The sequence below is a fragment of the Lepus europaeus genome, chromosome 3 (assembly GCF_033115175.1).
Source record: "Lepus europaeus isolate LE1 chromosome 3, mLepTim1.pri, whole genome shotgun sequence".
NCBI lineage: Eukaryota > Metazoa > Chordata > Mammalia > Lagomorpha > Leporidae > Lepus > Lepus europaeus.
This window is the reverse complement of record NC_084829.1, coordinates 8,333,767-8,352,599: the sequence shown is the minus strand read 5'-3', so window position 1 is coordinate 8,352,599 and position 18,833 is coordinate 8,333,767. Positions and strand designations below refer to the sequence as shown.

The 18,833-nt window shown below is 36.1% G+C and overlaps 1 protein-coding gene across 5 annotated transcripts in view; it reads left to right on the top strand.

Moving 5' to 3' along the window:
- The window catches only part of SLC35B3 (solute carrier family 35 member B3), a 28,186-nt gene extending 10,177 nt beyond the window's left edge, over positions 1–18,009 (top strand). For all 5 annotated transcript variants that reach the window (XM_062184441.1, XM_062184434.1, XM_062184428.1 and 2 more), the window contains exons 3-10: positions 2,331–2,452; positions 6,611–6,765; positions 8,074–8,181; positions 12,247–12,344; positions 14,274–14,366; positions 14,765–14,876; positions 15,881–15,950; positions 17,389–18,009. In XM_062184441.1, coding sequence (XP_062040425.1) covers positions 2,331–2,452; positions 6,611–6,765; positions 8,074–8,181; positions 12,247–12,344; positions 14,274–14,366; positions 14,765–14,876; positions 15,881–15,950; positions 17,389–17,539 — 909 coding nt within the window. In that variant the 3' untranslated portion in view covers positions 17,540–18,009. The remainder of the gene's footprint in view (positions 1–2,330; positions 2,453–6,610; positions 6,766–8,073; positions 8,182–12,246; positions 12,345–14,273; positions 14,367–14,764; positions 14,877–15,880; positions 15,951–17,388) is intronic.
- Positions 18,010–18,833: the final 824 nt, after the last annotated feature.

Below are 18,833 nucleotides of genomic sequence, written 5' to 3'. Positions count from 1 at the left end.
CACAGCCCGCCAGCCGTAGCGGCCATTTGGGGGGGTGAACCAACGGAAGGAAGACCTTTCCCCCTGTCTCTCTCTCACTGTCTTTCTCTGCCTGTCCAAAAAAAATTTTTTTAAAAAATTTAAAAATAAACAATTAAAAATATAAATTTTAATTTCTTGCTAAGAAATATCTTTTTTCTAAAGCACATCACTGTTACCAAATAGCTTGGGAACAAAATTAATTATTGCAAAGACAGGTGATTTGGAAATTCACCACAGGGCTAATCATGGTATAGTGGCTTAAGCTGCCACTTGCGATGTCAGCATCCCACATGGAAAGGAGACCATTCAGGTCCCGTTTTGCTGCTTCACTTCCCGTCTAACTCCATGCTAATGCTCTTGGGAAAGCAGCAGCAGGTGGTCTAGGTGCTCCCACCCATTTGGGAGATCTAGATGAAGTTCCCAGCTCGTGGGTTCAGTCTGGCCCAGCCCTGGCCATTGGAGAGTGAACCAGCGTATGGGAGGTTGATCTCTCTCTCTCTCTCTCTCTCTCTCTCTCTAACTCTGCCTTTCATATAAATAAAATACATTTTAAAAACAATTTACCCTACAAATTTCATTAAATATTTTCTATTTGGTAATCAGATAGTTTAATTTATAAGTGCATAGTTTTCTTTTTTTAATTACATAAACCATTTTTAACTATATTTGCAACTTTGCCACTTTAACTTATGAAAACTGGCATTGCTAATGACAATTGCATATCAAAATAGTTCAGTGAAAATGGTGGGTTTGTTAAGAAAGACACATGGTGGAAAGTTTGATTTATTCAATTCAAATTAAACCAAATAAATTAATTAGAATGCTTGTTAACAGCTTAAGAATGATTTATTAATAATAAATATAAATGTTATATTTAGGCAAATTCATTCCCTCACAGGGAATAATTTTTAAAAATAACATTATCAATATAAGCTGTGTTCCTACAGAAAAACAGGCCTAAAGTGATACTTTTTTCCTAATTTTTAAAAATATTACTTCATTTAATTTTTTGAGAGGGAGAGAGACTCCACAGGGCTGGGCTGGGCAGAAGCCAGGAGCTGGAAACTCACTCCAGGTCTCCCATAGGTGAGGAGTTCGGGTCACCAGCAGGAGCCCAACTGCTTGAGCCATTAACTGCTGCTCCCAGGGTCTGCAGTTCCTGAGGTTAGGAGATGGGGCTGGGCATCCAACCCGGGTACTCCGATACAATACATTAAGCACATGAATGTCTTCATTGCTAGGCCAAAGGCCTTACCCAATAATTGACTTCTAATGAAATATGGGTGTTTTTTTTTTTAAGATTATTTATTTATTTAGTTAGTTGAAAGTCAGAGTTACACAGAGGAGAGAGAGAGGTCTTCCGTCATCCACTGGTTCACTCCTCAATTGGCCGCAATGGCCGGGAGCTGTACTGATTAGGAGCCAGGAGCTTATTCCAGGTCACCCATGTGAGTAAAGAGAGGCTCAAGGACTTGGGCCGTCTTCTACTGCTTTCCCAGGTCACAGCAGAGAGCTGGATTGGAAGTGGAGCTGCCGGGACTTGAACCGGCACCCATATATGATGCCTGCACTGCAGGCAGTGGCTTTACCTACTACGCCATAATGCCAGCCCCTGAAATATGGTTTTTATACAGTAAATTAGTTCTTGGGTCAGACAGCTTTCTCATTGTTTTACTATGCTTTAATAATTTGGTCTTTTTGTGGGGGCTGGTGCTGTGGCGTAGCAGGTAAAGCCACTGTCTGCAGTGCCAGCATCCCATATGGGTGCCCATTCAAGACCCGGCTGCTCCACTTCCAATCCAGCTCTCTGCTGTGGCCTGGGAAAGCCGTAGAAGATGGCTCAAGTCATTGGGCCCCTGCACCTGCATGGGAGACCTGGAATAAGCTCCTGACTCCTGGCTTCGGATAGGTGCAGCTCCGGCAGTTGTGGCCATTTGGGGAGTGAACCAGCGGATAGAAGACCTCTCTCTCTCTCTCTCTGCACCTTTCCTTCTCTGTGTAACTGTGACTTTCAAGTAAAATAAATAAATCTTTAAAAAATAATAATAATTTTGGTCTTTTTGTTTAGAAAATGAAGCATCAGATAGTATTTCTTCATAATTACTTTTTTTTCCCTGCTATCCTCATAGTGTGGGTTCTTTCGGCTTCTATCCTAATTTAACTATGAGAAGCCTTGTGATCCGTTTTTTGTTTTGTTTTTGGTTGAGTATGAGATTTAGTTTCTTTTAAAACAGTGTATTTATAAAAATTTGTTGTGAGGAAATTAGTCTTCCACCCTGAGCTTACCATTATTCATGTGTCTTTGACAGGAATTAATATTTTCAGTGGAAGGGTTCAAGTCCTATGGCTGGTACCTTACTTTAGTGCAGTTTGCATTTTACTCCATATTTGGCCTAATAGAGCTTCAGCTTACTCAGGACAAACGGAGAAGGTATGTGTTTTGTTGTTTCCACTTTTTGATAGTAACTTCATTAGTATTATTTGAATTTGTCAGTGGTGGACATAGCGAATATGCATGAAATCTACATTTCCTATAAACACAACAGATGTAACAGCCACCAATATTTTTCAGTATAACCAGCTTACCAAAAATATTAAATGTGCTATATCATTTATTTGTACACTGAATAAAATGACATCTTGTTTTAAGTATAATGTTACAAAATAAAAATTACAACTTGGGCTCTTAGTATTCAGAAACTATATGTTTTTATAAATTTCATTGAAATTACTGATAAAGATTTACAACACAACTGACATGAAAGTAATGAAACAAATTATAAATATCTTTTTTTACAGTATCTTTTAAAATGTAAAGATGTTTTGTTTTGTGGAATACGTTGTCACCAACATTGTCCTGTAATATCTAGTTGCCAGTGTATTCTTAAATAGAAGGGGAACATATTTCATCATTTTATCAAAACCAAAAGAATTCATTTAATAGTATCTTTTAATAATCATCTCAATTTGAGAAAAATCTTGATATATTTTTGACATACAGAACAATAGTTAATAAAACAAAGTAGTTAGGAATTTGAATATAAGATTTGATTGGTTAAATATAAGAATGATTGTTTTCATCATAACCTTATTCATGTGTATTTCATGTATATTGGGTAGTTGAAACGTAATAAGAACTGTGGTACTGACATTTAATCTTCTTTGATGCAGATGTTTAATCCTTTAAATTTTACATAGCCCCCCTTTATTTTAATATGAATGATTTGGGGGGCCAGTGTTGTGGTACAGTGGGTAAAGCCACCATTTGCAGCATCAGCCTCCCACATTGCAGTGCCAGTTCCCATCCAGCTTCCTGCTCATGTGCCTGGGAAGGCACCAAATGGTGGCCCATTTTCTTGAGTCCCTGCTATCGACATGTGAGACCACGGTAGAGTTTCTGGCTCCTGGCCTTGGCCTGACCAGACCAGGCTGTTGCATTCATTTGGAAATTGAACCAGTGGATGGAAGATAACCTCTCTCTCTCTTTCCCTCCCTGTCTGCCCTTTTTAATTAAGAAATCTTTTTTTAAAGTGGTTTTGAATTTTATATGAAAGTATATACAACTTTTTTTTTTTTTACTTTTCATTTTATTTGAAAGGCACACAAACACACACACACACAGACATGGAGAGATTTCATGCATTGGTTCACTCCCCCAATGTCCACAACAGTCAGGGCTGGGCCAGGGCAAAGCCAGGAGTCTGAAACTCCATCCACGTCTCGCTCACGGGTGGCAGGGGCCCAAGTACTTGAGCCGTCATCTGCTGCCTCCCAGGGTGCACAGAATCAGGAAGCTGGATCAGAAATAGAGGACCCAGGACTCAGACCAGGCACTACAATATAGGTTGCAGGCTTCCCAAACTGTGTCTGAACCACTCTGTCAAGTGCCTGGCCATCCATCCCTTTTAATTTTCTTCATTTGTTTTCATTTTATTTAAAAAGCAGAGACACGGAGTATAATCTAAAATGCTTGAATGTGTAATTTAGCTTTTTCATTGGTCTACTTTTGCCTCTTTATTGCCAATAAATTGTTGTAGCAGTTTTAGTGAAAATATATGAATTTGAGAATTCATCTTCACTATTTTCATGCTTTGAAACTACAGAATATGGCAATGGGTGATAGATTTGAAAGAATTTACATACATCTTTCTGGACTAATAAGGAAGCCTGCTGATTCATTACCTGTTGCAAATTACAGTGCTTCTGATTGCTTCCCAGCAATCTAATACTGTCTTTTTTAAATGAAAAGTGACATAAAGATGATTCATCTCATGACTTGTTAAATTTCAAAAAGAAATGCATACCTATCAACTACCCAGGTAAAATGGGGAGTTGGCCTCCAGCCACATATTTCCCAGCCTTTCACCATTACATAGTTAAAAATAGAATTATATGTATTCGATTTAAACATAAGTGAAAGAATTTAGGCAAAGAATTTCTATTGTAAGAAATGTAATTATGAATCGAAACCTTTTCTTTCTGGGGCACATTTTTTGAAAGTCTTTAAAGCTACATTACAATGAAAATACATCCAATCACGTATGTATGTCTTAATCTCTGAATATATCCCCATTTCCAAATTTAGGTACTGCTTAGCATTTGTTTTCTTCCTATGTTTATGTGAATACCATTGTACTGGGAAAAGAACAGAATTTAGAGTTAGAAAACATGGATTTGGGTCTTGGCACTGCCTCTCACTAGCTCTGTTACGACCTCAGGGAAGTTTCTGAAACTTTCTCTTAGTTTTGAGTATGAAATGTATAATGTGTGCTAAATAAAACACATTGTAAACTGTTTCACTTCCACATGCTACTTATTTTTTGCTGTAGATTGCCCTGTAACTTTACTACTTTGAGTTTTTAATTGGTTCTGGGGAGGTTTTTGTTTTAATAACATTATTTTTATAAATAACATTTTTAAAGAAGTAAGCAATTGAGATAGTAAATAAAATAGAAAGCGTGTGAATCCTAGAAGCAAACTGATGAAATCCAGCTTCTCCTACCAGTGAGAACACAGGCATCCAGGCAGAGGTTCCCGTGGAGTCAGGCAGCTGCCGCTCTCGAAGCTGCTGCTTCCTGAGTGTAGGCCCACAGAATTCCCGGCTGGTTTTCTTCCTGCCTGTGCGATGCTGCTCTTCTAATGCCTTGTGATTTTTCTGACTTGAATGGTTTTATTTTCTGGCCATTGTTTTCTGCTCATCTTTGAGGAAATTTGGGGCTGTGCCTCTAGGATGCTCTGCAGATGTGTCCTGTCCTCGTTCACTGATGATAGCCCTCTGCGGGTCCAATCCCAGTCAGCAGGAAAATGTGTTTGTGTACATTGATGCCTACCGGCCCGCCACATTATTTCACGATTGACTCCTGTGTTAGCACATATGCAGAAAAGGTTTAAAAGTTAAAAAGCAAATGTAAATGTTGCAATTTAATCACACTTTTCTCAGTAAATTATTTTACCTTATAGCTGATCATATAGATGAAAAAATTTTGTTGCTTGATTAAAGTTCAGTACAAATCCCAGAGAAGAAATTACGTCTAAGTGTAAGATAAAGTTTGATAAAACTCATGAAAAACTGTTATTAAAAAATGAGTTTAGTGCAAAAAAATGTTTATATAGTTTTTCATAATATACTTCTTCTGTGTACTTATTGAAGACCCCTAATATGCATAGATTTCAAAAACTTGTTGCCCGAAAATAAACATAACTTTTAATTGCATTTCCACCAACTTTTTGGAGTGACCTCATATGTAACATTATCAGATTAATAGTTTGATAATGGCAGTAGTGTTCCATTATGTTTATCACACTAGTGCACAACATTATATTAGGCCATTATTCCATGTAAGCATGTGTTCACATATGGCTCAAATTTGTAAGGATGCCAAATTAAGAACCTCTACTAGGAAGTCCATATAGAGGCAGTGTTAAAAGATTTGAGATCACGAAGACAGAGATACCTCATTTTAAGGTTGAATATTGCAATATTTTATAGAATACAGACTTGTGAAATATTATGGGTACAGAAATCATGTCTAGAGTTGTAGACCATATGCTTTTTTTTTTTTTTTTTTTTTTGAGCAATTCTGCTCAGGTCATTGTAGCAGAATAGGTAGAAGTATTTTTCCTAATGCTAGATGAAAATGTTAAGACATAGAACAATAAGTGAGAATTTAAAAATTCACCTTAAAACTTAGTTAAGGTGCATTTTACCATTAGAGAGCCAAATATTTTTTTAAAATAAATGCTTTTTTTTCTGAATTCAGCCCAAATGGTTTTTCATCTGTAGTTAGAACTGTTAAAAAAAAATTATCAACATTTATACCTCCAGTAACAAAGTGTAACTATCTCTTAATACACCACTTTTCACATAGTTGAAAGTTCTCATTTATGTAAGCTGTTCTTTTTATCAACCTTCTTTTATACAAGTAAACAGTGATACAACCTTCAGGATAGAGATATTTTTACTGGTATTTCCAGAACTCCTAACCAGAAATTAGAAAAGTAAGTAGTCATTTACACATTGTGAACACACTATCTTACAGTAGTATGAATTGGGTCCCAAAATGAAGGTTCTAAAAATTGTCTTTTACAGAATACCAGGAAAAACCTACATGATAATAGCTTTTCTAACTGTGGGTACTATGGGGTTATCAAACACTTCCTTGGGCTACCTGAATTATCCTACCCAAGTCATCTTCAAGTGCTGCAAATTGATTCCTGTTATGCTAGGAGGAGTTTTTATTCAAGGTATAGTAATAATATATTTTCATACTGTTTGAAACTAGTAGGATATGTTATAACATCTAGCATTAGGAAAAACATTAAACTTCTGTTAATATATTTAATAGCAGTCTAGAAATTGTAACAGTTCTGAGTAATAGTTTACAAATAACATTTTATAAAATCACTGATATTTCTCTGGTATTCCTTAGTACTTGAAATCAACAACTTGAATTTGGGAAAAAGAAGAAAGTTTTGTTTTTGGGGGTTTTTTTTCTTCTTTTTTTTTTTCCTTTGGGAATTACTGCTTTTTCATCAACATTATATTTACATTTTCAAAAATACCTGGAAAGTTTTCAATTCTTCCATTCTATTCTTCAGAACCCCACGTTCTCTCCACTGTACATTGGTCATTTCTCAAAGTAAAACTTACCTGGGCAGAACTGCTTTTGTAATGAACCCTGCTAGCTTATTGATCTCTTAGACCCAGATAAGGGACAAGATGTGCAGAAGAGGAGGCAATGGTAGCAGTAACTGACATGAGGAATATTCATATTTTCAAATTAGAGTGTTTTTGTATCACTGAAGTTCTTACACAGCCTGATTGTATTGTATGTGTCAGGTGCCTTCCCAAAAACGCTTTACATGTTAAATGAGAATGTAATGTCAACAGCTTCACTAATCACTTCAGGGTAACTGTCCTCCCTCTACCCCTATTAAAAATCCCATTTAACTTCCTAGCGGACTTTGGACACATGATACAAGGGGGCTTCAAAAAGTTTGTGAGGAAATGGAATTAAAAGATACTCTGTGCTTTCCATTAACTCTTGACCCCTCTCCCCTTTGTATTTCTTTATAATGTTTACAAAGAGTTCCACTGTATTTTAGTTTTTAAATATGGATATAATATAATAAGCTAGTTCTCACCTACCTAGAATTATCCCATTACATTGTCTTTAAACAGTAAAATAGCAAGTTTATTACCCTGGTTATGTTATAACCTTAAAAACTACAAGAAAATAAATGTTATATTTAAAGTAAAAAAGCACTAGTTTCAATGAAATTTTTAAATAATTGTATTATCAATTTTCATAAAAACTCATTATTGTAACATAAAATAGGGTCATTTTTTAACTTATAAAGACATGTTGGTACCCACTATCTTCGGAACTGCCCTTCAGTGACTATCTGAGGCGTTGACCTAAGGGTTCTTCTCATAATTTTGGCATTGGATGGAAAAAAAAAATCAGATCCCTGCGTGCTTGGGTAAACAGATCTGCCACGAGCCTGCTGGGCGCTTGCATAATGAGGCAGAGTTCTGTGTGTTCCGTGCAGGGAAACGCTACAACATTGCAGATGTGTCCGCTGCCGTGTGTATGAGCCTTGGCCTCATATGGTTCACCCTGGCTGACAGCACAATTGCCCCAAATTTCAACCTGACAGGTAAGGAATTTCTATTCCTATTACATAGGTATTTTAGTTTCAGACAGAATTTTTGAAATTTCATGAGAATTTTAAATGGTATAATTGTCATATCTAATAAAAGGCTTTGGACCTTTTCATATAACACGTCGTAAAATATCAACTCTAGAAATAATAATTTGTTAGTGTTCTTGTACTTTGGTCTGACAGGAAGGTGTTTGCTCCATGAAAATCCGTAATTTTCTAGTAGATGATACATAGATCTTTAATCAGCTGAGTGGGGCATAAATCCTAATAATTTTCTTCTCATTTAAAAAAAAAAGTTGAAATGTTCACATCTATTTGTCATTATTTTAGCTAAAGCAGGAAAGACACGCTGTACTTTAAAATTAAACTTCTTATTCTGTGAATTATTAAGCCTATTTAATGTAATTTTAAAATATGTCATCTTAAAAACTAAAAAAGAAAAAGAAAGGGGGAAGGGAGGGAGGAAGGGAATTTTAAAAAGAAATTGGAGAATGTAAATGCAGACAGAGTTTTCAAGTCTTTTCCTCATAGTGCATTTTTAAAATTTTGTTAATTAAATTTATATTATCAAAAGCAGAATAGGTATAACAATGTATTTAGAAATAAATAAGAATTTTTAAAAATAAGTATTAGAATCCTATTTTTACTGTAAAGGCCTTTCAAAGAAATTATCTCAGTGTCCTTTAAGTATGGTTATTCTTGAATTATTCAGATTTTACCAATAAGAATAATTTAGTGGTAGCCTATTTCCTAACCTGACAAAAATAATGTTTAGAGATGTAAGTCTTCAAAGAAACATAAGTAAACAACAAAATAATAAAAGTAGTCTTGGAAACTATAATTATTTGTAAGGAAAAAAACTATTATGTAATGAGAAAAAACATAGCTTCACTGCCCTTCCTAAGAATCAAAATGTCTTCCCAGTTGTCAGTCTTCCTTGTTAACTTGGCTAAGGAGGTTGAGTTAATGGGGAAAATGTAGAGTTCTGCCTCTTGGAGCAGCTAACAAGCACAAGATTCCGGTAGAACCTGCTACACCTGTGCTTTCCACGTGGGTGCACGAACGACCTGCCTGGTTTTAGAGAAAGCCTGCAGTTACAGATGTTTTTAACCAGGCTGAAGTTTTTGAAGAACCTTTTATTTTCACATGGCAGAGACTAAACAGAAGTTATTCTTGAAAACAGAGCTCACTCTTCTGCTTAGGAAAAGGCAGTTTTAGAGAAGGAATAGAAATTGCAGTGAGAGATACAACTTTGACTTTCTGTCTGAATTACATGGAAATACAACATTGGATAAATTCCCAGACCCTTTTGTGCTTCACCCTTGAAAAAGAAATAATGAGGGCCAGCATTGTGGTGTAGTGGGTAAAGCTGCCCTGTGATGCGGGCATCCCATGTGGGCACCAGTTCATGTTCCGGCTGCTCCACTTCTGATGCAGCTTCCTGCTAATGTCCTGGAAAAGGCAGCAGAAGATGGCCCAAGTGTTGGGGCCCCTGCCATCCATGTGGGAGACACGGAGAAGCTCCTGGCTCCTGGCTTCCGTCTGGCTCAGCCCTGATCATTGTGGCTTCTGGAAAGTGAACCGGCAATAGAAACTCACTCTCTCTGTCTCTCCCTCTCTCTCTCTAACTCTGACTTTAAAAATAAATAAATAATTCTGTTTTTAAAAAAGATAAGGAGGGGCCAGTGCTATGGCACAGCAAGTAAAGCCACTGTCTGCAGTGCCAGCATGCCATATGGGTGCCCATTCAAGACCCGGCTGCTCCACTTCTGATCCAGCTCTCTGCTATGGCCTGGGAAAGCAGTAGAAGATGGCTCAAGTCCTTGGGTCCCTGCACCAGCATGGGAAACCTGGAAGAAGCTCCTGGCTCCTGGCTTCAGATTGGCACCGCTGCAGCCTTTATGGCCATATGGGGAATGAACCAGTGTGTAGAAGACTCTCTGTCTCTCTGTAACTCTGCCTTTCAAATAAATAAATCTTCAAAAAGAAAAAAAAAAAAGATAATAACTGCCTCATCCAAAGATACTGGGAAGGAAGAATGAGATGATGGAATAGTGGATATGAAATCACCTGTACCTGACAGCAGTGGAGTGCTGACAGTGACAAAGAGGGGCTGGGATGGTTCCAGTGTTTAGAATTTCACTGTAACCTATGGTAACTTTTGCTGAGTTCCATGGACATATTTTTAAAGAGAATTAGAACCAACCATAGTTACTCATGAAGAATAATTGATGACCACTTATGTCTAATAAATTTCTGATCTTTTAGAGTATGTTTTCTAAAAGAGATGAGATTAACTGTTAAAAATGGTTATTTAAGGCCAGCGCCGAGGCTCAATAGGCTAATCCTCTGCCTGCGGCACCGGCACACTGGGTTCTAGTCCCAGTCAGGGCGCCGGATTCTGTCCCGGTTGCTCCTCTTTCAGGCCAGCTCTGTACTGTGTCCTGGGAGTGCAGTGGAGGATGGCCCAAGTGCTTGGGCCCTGCACCCGCATGGGAGACCAGGATAAGCACCTGGCTCCTGGCTTCGGATCAGCGCGGTGTGCCGGGCCACAGTGGCCATTGGAGGGTGAACCAACGGCAAAGGAAGACCTTTCTCTCTGACTCTATCTCACTGTCCACTCTGCCTGTCAAAAAAAAAAAAAAATGGTTATTTAAGATAGGTATAAATAAATCTTTGTGTAAAGTTTGTACATAAATTTACTTACTCAACTGTGGCTTTAAAATACTCCCCTAAGCATATGAATAAGGTTGTTGGCGTTACTTGGAACATGTTTGGACTGCCTTTGAATGGCCTCTGAGGAGTTAGGACTTGGGGTTTTCTTCTGAAATAAAAGAACATTCCTAATATTTTAGTGGATAAAAATGTGACTAGATAATAAACACCATAGTCAGATGATTCAAGTCAGATTGAATAAGTATGAATACTTGAAAAATCTTAATTGAGGTACATACCCGTGTACATTTCTCCCCTACACCTTATACAACAACAACAAAAAAGAACTTAAGTAAACTCCATCAGACTCAGAGGTGTAGCTTAGACTGCCCTTTCCTCTTCTGTGACCAAGGACCACGCATCCTAAACACTTGTAGTTACTAACCTGCTCCTCACATACATGTACACATTTGTACACTTGCCAGGAATGGGTTGACTTGCCGATTTATTTCTGCCTGCTGTACTTGATACTGTAATTATGAAATAACAATATATGTAAACTATTCAAAAATGAATGGGAAAAGAGAATTGTTTGTCTGGAATCTAAATTGAAACTATTTAGTTGACAAGCCAGTCACTACTGAATGAGGTGTGGGTCAAAGAACTGTATAGATAGGAAAGGCTCATAAAAATATGAAAGGATCCCTTTATTTCAGGAGTTCTTATGTTTGGGATGCACTTTTAAACAGAAACGACTTGGAAGTCAGAGAGAATATATAGTATGGAGTGTTGTTCATACCAGTATAGAATTCTAGTCAGGACCTATTCTTAAAGAAGAAATCTTGAGAACTGTATGCTTGTTTATGGCTTTTAAATAAATGTTTTAGTTTTACATGTTAAGTACCACTTTCCTGAAATGCTTGGAACCAGAAGTGTTTCACGTTGTGTGCAGTTAATTTTATGTAGTATTTTTAGTGTGTCTGTATTTGAATTGTGACCTGTCACATGAGGTCAGATTTGGAATTTTCTGCTTGTGGCACCATTTTGGGGCTCAAAGAGTTTTCAATTTTAGAACAGTTACTCAAGTACATCTTCAAATCTTCAAGGTGTTCTCTGATTTAATAAAGTCTCTCAAGCATAAATCTTGTATAAAAGCAGAACAGTTATTTAACATGATATTGAAACAGTAATGGTGATAAGCATTAACTGTTAGTGTAGATTGCTTTTTTTGTCTTAATATTGTCAATGTGCTTGTTAAAACTGGCTGTAGATGAGAATATTCATTTAGCGTTATGGAGCAAATATGGTTGAAAATCTGCTTTTGTTTTCTATCAATTAAATTTCTCATAAAACTTGCTTGTAGTCCATACGTTTAATAAGGAGGTTTTTTTATACTTCTTGAAGGTGTGATGCTTATCTCCCTGGCACTGTGTGCAGATGCTGTCATCGGAAATGTTCAAGAGAAAGCGATGAAGCTGCACAATGCCTCTAATTCTGAAATGGTAAATATTCTAGTGCAAAATTTTCCTTCACATCAGACAAACTAAACAATGGTGATACACCTCAGATAGTTTGTCATCATGATTTGCATGAAAAAACAACCACTGTTATTGCTGACAGCTTATTATATATTTGATACACTTTTCCCCTGTTGGTTTATGGAAGTTTTTAGTATTTTTAAAAAAATCCTTTGTTATGTCATTTCCTGCTTCTTTGTATTTGATGTTATTTTTCCTGTAGAAGTTTGTGATTTTTATGTGATTCAGTTTATCTTTTCCTTTATGGCTTCTGGCTATGTGTCATGGTTGAAAGGACTTCTCCAACTCTTAAGATTTAAAAAAAAATTTACCCCTATTGCTTACTTGTTTTATGATTTCCTTTTGTATTAAATTCTTGGCCCAATCTAAAGATTCTAAAAACGGGTTTTCTTCCATATGGCTACTCATTTGTCCTAAAACCATTTATTAAATAACCCCCTTTTCCAAATAATTGTAAATGCCTTCACCATATTTACATTCTCATACAGGATTCAGGGTTCTATTCTTTTGAGTTTACTTTTCACCTGTACCTGTAAAGGCAGCAACTTGATCTTGCATGGGCCATGTGTTAGCACTAGCCACCAGTGCTGCTTCTCTTTTTCAAATTATTGCTGTCAGTAGTTATTCTTGGGTGATCATACCCACAAATAAACTAGAAATCCCTTTGATAATGTGGTTGATATGGCAATAAATTATAAATTAATTCAGGGAGAATGGCATCTTTACACTTGGTTGTTTGAGTCCAATAATAAGGTATGATTTTCCTTTTGTTCAAGTGACATTTTTTAATGTCTGTTAGAATGTTAAAGTTTTCTTCATATAAATCCAGCACATTTTTCCTTATGTTAGGTGCTTCATCTTTTTAATGTTAATGTAAATGATGTCTCTTCTTTTTCAGTTTATCTTCTAACTGGTTTTTATTTGTATACAGGAAAGGTGTGTGTGTGTGTGTGTGTCTAGGTGTTTATCACCAGTCACCTTGCTGGACAATAAAGCATACTGAATTAACCATATATGAATGTAGGACTGTTAAAGATAGTCATATAGGACTATTCTTGCCTATTACTTTAAGAGCTTTAATCTTGGTCAGGAATTTCTTGATTATAATTAGTCTTCCTAGATAAGGTTTTAATGGCCTGAGGGAAACCAAGGAAGTGGTTAGAAAGCTAATATAATACAGAGGTTAAGATAGTAGAATCTAGAATGATAGCCTCAGTCCACAGCCTGGCATCACTAATTCTTATTTGGAGAAAACTACTTAATGTCTCTTAAGTCTTGGTTTCTTCATATGGAAATTGAGTCCCCATCTGATAGATTGTGAGAAATAAATGGAGTGATCCATACAAAGCAATAACGAAGTATCTGACACACAGCAGGTTTCAAAGTTTGCTGCTACTGCTGCTGAATCCTTCTATGGGAGGATGAAAGACTGGGAGAAAAATGTTAGTAGGAAATAGACCAATAGAGAATGCCCTGTACTGGTTAATTTCATTCTGTTTTAATGTCTTTTGCAAGCTTAATGTTTGTGGGGGTTTTTTTCATGTTTTTTAAAATAGCTTTAAGGGTTTTTTTTATTTTGTTTCTATATATTTTTAGAGCCCTGGCATTAAAATCTGGTTTGAATTCAGTAATTAAGCCAGGTAAGAAACAAATATTTATGAAAACATTAGAACTGCTATATTATTTGTAACGTAAAATAATATGAAGACCTAAACCATTAGAATCAACTATCATTTCCAGAAAGTTAGGCCACATTGAAATGATGATATCACTTTAAAAATGTTTTCAATGCAAACTTAACTAAATACGTTCATTGAGCCAAATCTCTGTAATCTTCTGTTTTCTACTTTTGGTTTGATAGTATTTTTTCCATTTTGTTCTTATCTACTCTAGGTTTTGTATTCGTATTCAATCGGTTTTGTGTACATTTTATTGGGCTTGACATGCACTAGTGGATTAGGCCCTGCGGTAACATTTTGTTCAAAGGTAAGCACTAATGACATTTTTTAAATAACCTTCCATTAAAGTTTTCTCTATATTTCTGATTCCCCTTGTTCAAAAATAGCTATTACTGAAGCAATTTGGTAACTAATTTCATATATGCAGATCAGATATTATTTAATATGATTGATATTTAAACTTATTTTATTCTTGCTGTACCCTATAAGTTCATTTTTAAGCTGTTCATGATGTAGGAATTGGAAATTTTTAATTTCATTATTGTTACATTAAGTCAAAACTAAATAAGAATCTTTGCTTGACTGCATTGTCAGATGGCTTATTATTGCTCAAGAGGTTGATTAAAATCCTGTAGTTCTATTTCACTTGTAATACCTCAGGGTTTGTTTTGCATTTTTCTAACAGGCTTTTTTTATTTGTTACAGAATCCAATTCAGACCTATGGTTATGCTTTTCTTTTTTCCCTCACCGGGTATTTTGGAATCTCCTTTGTTTTGGCTTTGATTAAAATTTTTGGTGCACTTCTTGCTGTAACAGGTAGGACAGAGAGATTTACTTGCCTAAATTGGGAAATGACCTCATACGTTTTCTCTAATGCTGTTTCACAAAAACAAGGGCAGCATCTCTTTATTAAAAAAGAGCATTACATATTCCACCCATTTATTCTTTGTTTAGGGTATTTCTTTAAAATTCTAAAGAAAATGATGCTTGATCTTAATTTCTTCTTTTGAAGGTGTAATTTTAAGAATAAATGTAAATGTCTAAATAATAACTTTTAGATTATTTAAGAACTTGCTGTAAAAGTATGATGAGGTAACGCCTTAAAGAAATACTACCTTTTTTGTACATTTAACTTACAACTGAAAATTCCACTTTTGTTGGTTTAAAGTATGACAGTATAGCCTGGGGACGGATAAGTCAAGGCACTAGGTAAAACAGCCTCGTGGGATGACAGCAGCTGCTACAGATGTTGCTGTGATGGGAGTGGAGTGCTGCCAGTGGAGATGCACGCAGGTTCTCTGCCTCTGACTGGGACAAGGGAAGAGATCTGCAGGCCTCGCAGCCGTCTTCCAGCTGCAGTACTACGCCTTCGAGGGAAACGTTAACACAGATGTACAAAGAGCGTTGTGAAAGTTACTCGTCTTATCCAGAGCTGGACACTAAGATGTTAACATATCCTTGAGGTCACTGTTTTTAAAGGACAACCACTGCTGTGGCTGCTCCTAATCTGCCATAGGAAGCCTCTCTTTTCTGCCAAATTAAATCAGTCTCTCTGAGGGGTGTCATGACTCCTTGGTACCACGGCCTCCGTCTACTATTTATGACAGTTTACTTGTTCACTAGTTACTGTCTAGTCCCACGAGACTGAGTACTCCATGGTTGCAGGAGCAGCCACTTTGGTGATGGGTTGGTCTTCATTTTCCACTGCTTCCTTGGAACCTCGCATAGATTCTGACGTGAAGTTGGCTAAAAATATTTGAATAAATTTTTCCAAAATAGTATATAGTAGGATGTTCTAATGAGCATTTTTACTCCTACAGTGACAACCGGAAGAAAAGCAATGACCATTGTACTTTCATTTATATTCTTTGCTAAACCCTTCACATTTCAGTAAGTACTTTTAATTCAAAAAGTTTCTCAATTTCTTTAAAGATTTATTTATTCATTTGAAAGACAGTTATGGAAAAGAGATGAGAGGTCTTCCATCTACTGGTGCCTTCCCCAAATGGCCACAATGGTCTGGGCTGGGCTAGGCTGAAGCTAGGAGCCAGGACCTTCATCCTGGTCTCCCACGTGGGTGCAGGGGCCCAAGCACTTGAACTATCTTCTGCTGCTTTCCCAGGTGCATTAGCAGGGAGCTGGATTAGAAGTGGGGCAGCCAGGATTCAACTGGCACTCCTATGATAGGGATACTGGTGTTGCAGGGGGTGGCTTAACCTGTTGCTCCATAAAGCCAGCTCCAAAGTTTCTCAATTTTTAAGATACTGTGTGATTCCTCTTAAACAGCTTCAAACTTAACTTTACTATTTTTTGCAATAAATGTATTAATTTTTATGTAGCTTCATATGTATTTTTTTGCTGTTAAGCTTTGTAAGAAATCTTTTCATCTTGATCTCTTTGATGTGCCTTCTGTTTCAGAAATGTTTATTATTCAGTATTTGGAATTTATTGTTTTATATACTTAAGCTGCCGGTCCAGATTCCATTGTAAGAGTAATGTGTATACTGTTGAGATTAATGGATCCCTCCTTACCTTACCTATGCCCTTGTAGTTCATGCTTCTAACAGTTATGAGTTTATGTACTGCCCCTTCCACAAAGGATTTGAGGTGGGAAGTATTCTGTAAGTTGTATCCTAGTGACTGACTGACTTTTGGCTTTTTGTGAAAGCACTTACTGGTGTCTTTATTGTCTAGTGTGTGTTTGAAATTAGCTTCTTTTAAACTTATGTTGGTCAATAATTGTGATGTTTCAAACTCAGAACCACTATATAAGTTTAAAGGTAACCATAAAATGTATTTCCATCACTATATTATAGATTATTATTTGTTGTCTATAAACTGATTTTTCTTCCTGAATGTGCTAGGTATACATGATTATATTTACAGTATAATTATGAGGCTTCCCTTACTTTCTTAGGGATATGTCCCTTTTTCTCCCTTTATATTCTTCCCAGCTTAGACAACTATTAAGACCATTGCTTTGAATTCCCAAGATGGCCTTTGGTAGATTTACATGGCCAGTGCTTTAAGTTTATTCATATGACTTTTGGTAAAGATTAGACTTGAATATGCTGTCATCTCCAGAGTTCAAATGAACTACATTTTGTATCATATTTTGTATAATACCTTTTTGTTGTACATACTCAGTGTGAAAGAAAACAGAAAACTATCTAATAATACTATTTTTATTTTAATACTATCATTATAGGTTTCCAATAGCAAAATTTTCTTTTGTCAAGAATTTATTATGGACTGATCACTACAATTCTGTGGTAATAAGTTGTTGCTCCATCAATTTTAATATTCTTTTCTTATTTATTTCTTTTAGGTATGTATGGTCTGGTTTGTTAGTTGTCCTTGGTATATTTCTCAATGTTTACAGCAAAAATATGGATAAAATAAGACTACCATCACTCTGTGATTTGATAAGCAAATCACTGGAAGGAAGAAGGTCAAGGACGTTGGCACAAACTGTATAGGCGGTGATTCATCCTATTTAACATAGAATGTGTAAGGGAATAATCATGAATTAACTTTCCAAAAGGATTTTTTATAAAAACCAAAGGATCTGAAGGTGTTCTGTCTCTTTGTGGATGAATTCCATACCAGCTGGCTTGTGGCATCAGCTTTTCTTCAGAACCCTTGTCGGACTGTTCAGCTTCTGAAGCAATCAAGAGAACTGCATCCGGCACACCTTGCACTAAAATGTCAGCTTGAAGGACTGTAATTTCTAACAGTTTCTGGAGAATTTCACTGGAAATGGACCGTAGTGCAAGACTATTGGATATCATTATAACATATCGAAAAAGTTGATATGTAATAGCAGAATGTTTTGTCTTCGTTCTCTTTCTGTGGTGGTGTTTAATTGATTCTCTGTTATAAGAGTAAACTGATGATTTAGAGACTGGAGAGAATAGCATTCATTACAAATAAAATTATTCTATGATTTTCTTAAGGAATGTTTTAATAGTATTTTGTGATAGAGATAGAAGTGAAGATTAGAGTAAGACTTATAAACTTTAAAACAGATCTTTCTGTCATAATTTAAAAATATTTTTTAGAGAAAAAAAAATGCTTTAACCTTTCTGTAGGATATAGGCAAGATCATAAAAGCAGTCATCATCCTGCCTCATGTGAGTTTATACCACAAGAAAAGGCCACTGCTGTTCATGAAAGAAGTACTAAAAAACAGTATTTTAGATTTTGTAATTGAAGACAAAGTAATTTATGTTTTAAATATTTTATTAAATATAATAGCATTATCCCAGTTTTTCACATAAAAGTGAGAATTTAGAAGTGTGAAGGTGAAATAAGATAAATTTAAGTTACACAAGTAGATTTAGCAATTTTGGACACTATTTTATGGGTAGCTTGTGAACAACAGAAATTTATTCCTCACAGTTTTGGATGCTGGCAAGTCCAAGATAAAGGTGACAATAGTTTTGGTGTCTGGTGAGGGCCGAATCTCTGGCTCATATTTTGACTCCACCGGCTGTGTTCTGACAGGGTAGAAGGGGTAACTGCCCTTTGGTCTGTTTTATAAGGGCATTAAACCTTCCTAATTACTAACACCCTGGGAGTTAGGACTTCAGTATGAATTTTGGGGAAGGACATAAACATTCAGACCATAGCAATATCGCTTCCATAGTTTGGAGTCTAAACTCCTAGACTTTGGTCCTAGCGGTGATTTTTGGAATTATTCCCACTGTATTGAAATGAAAATCCTGTTCATCTTCATTTTTCAGTATAAATAATGCTGGTTTAAAAATCTTA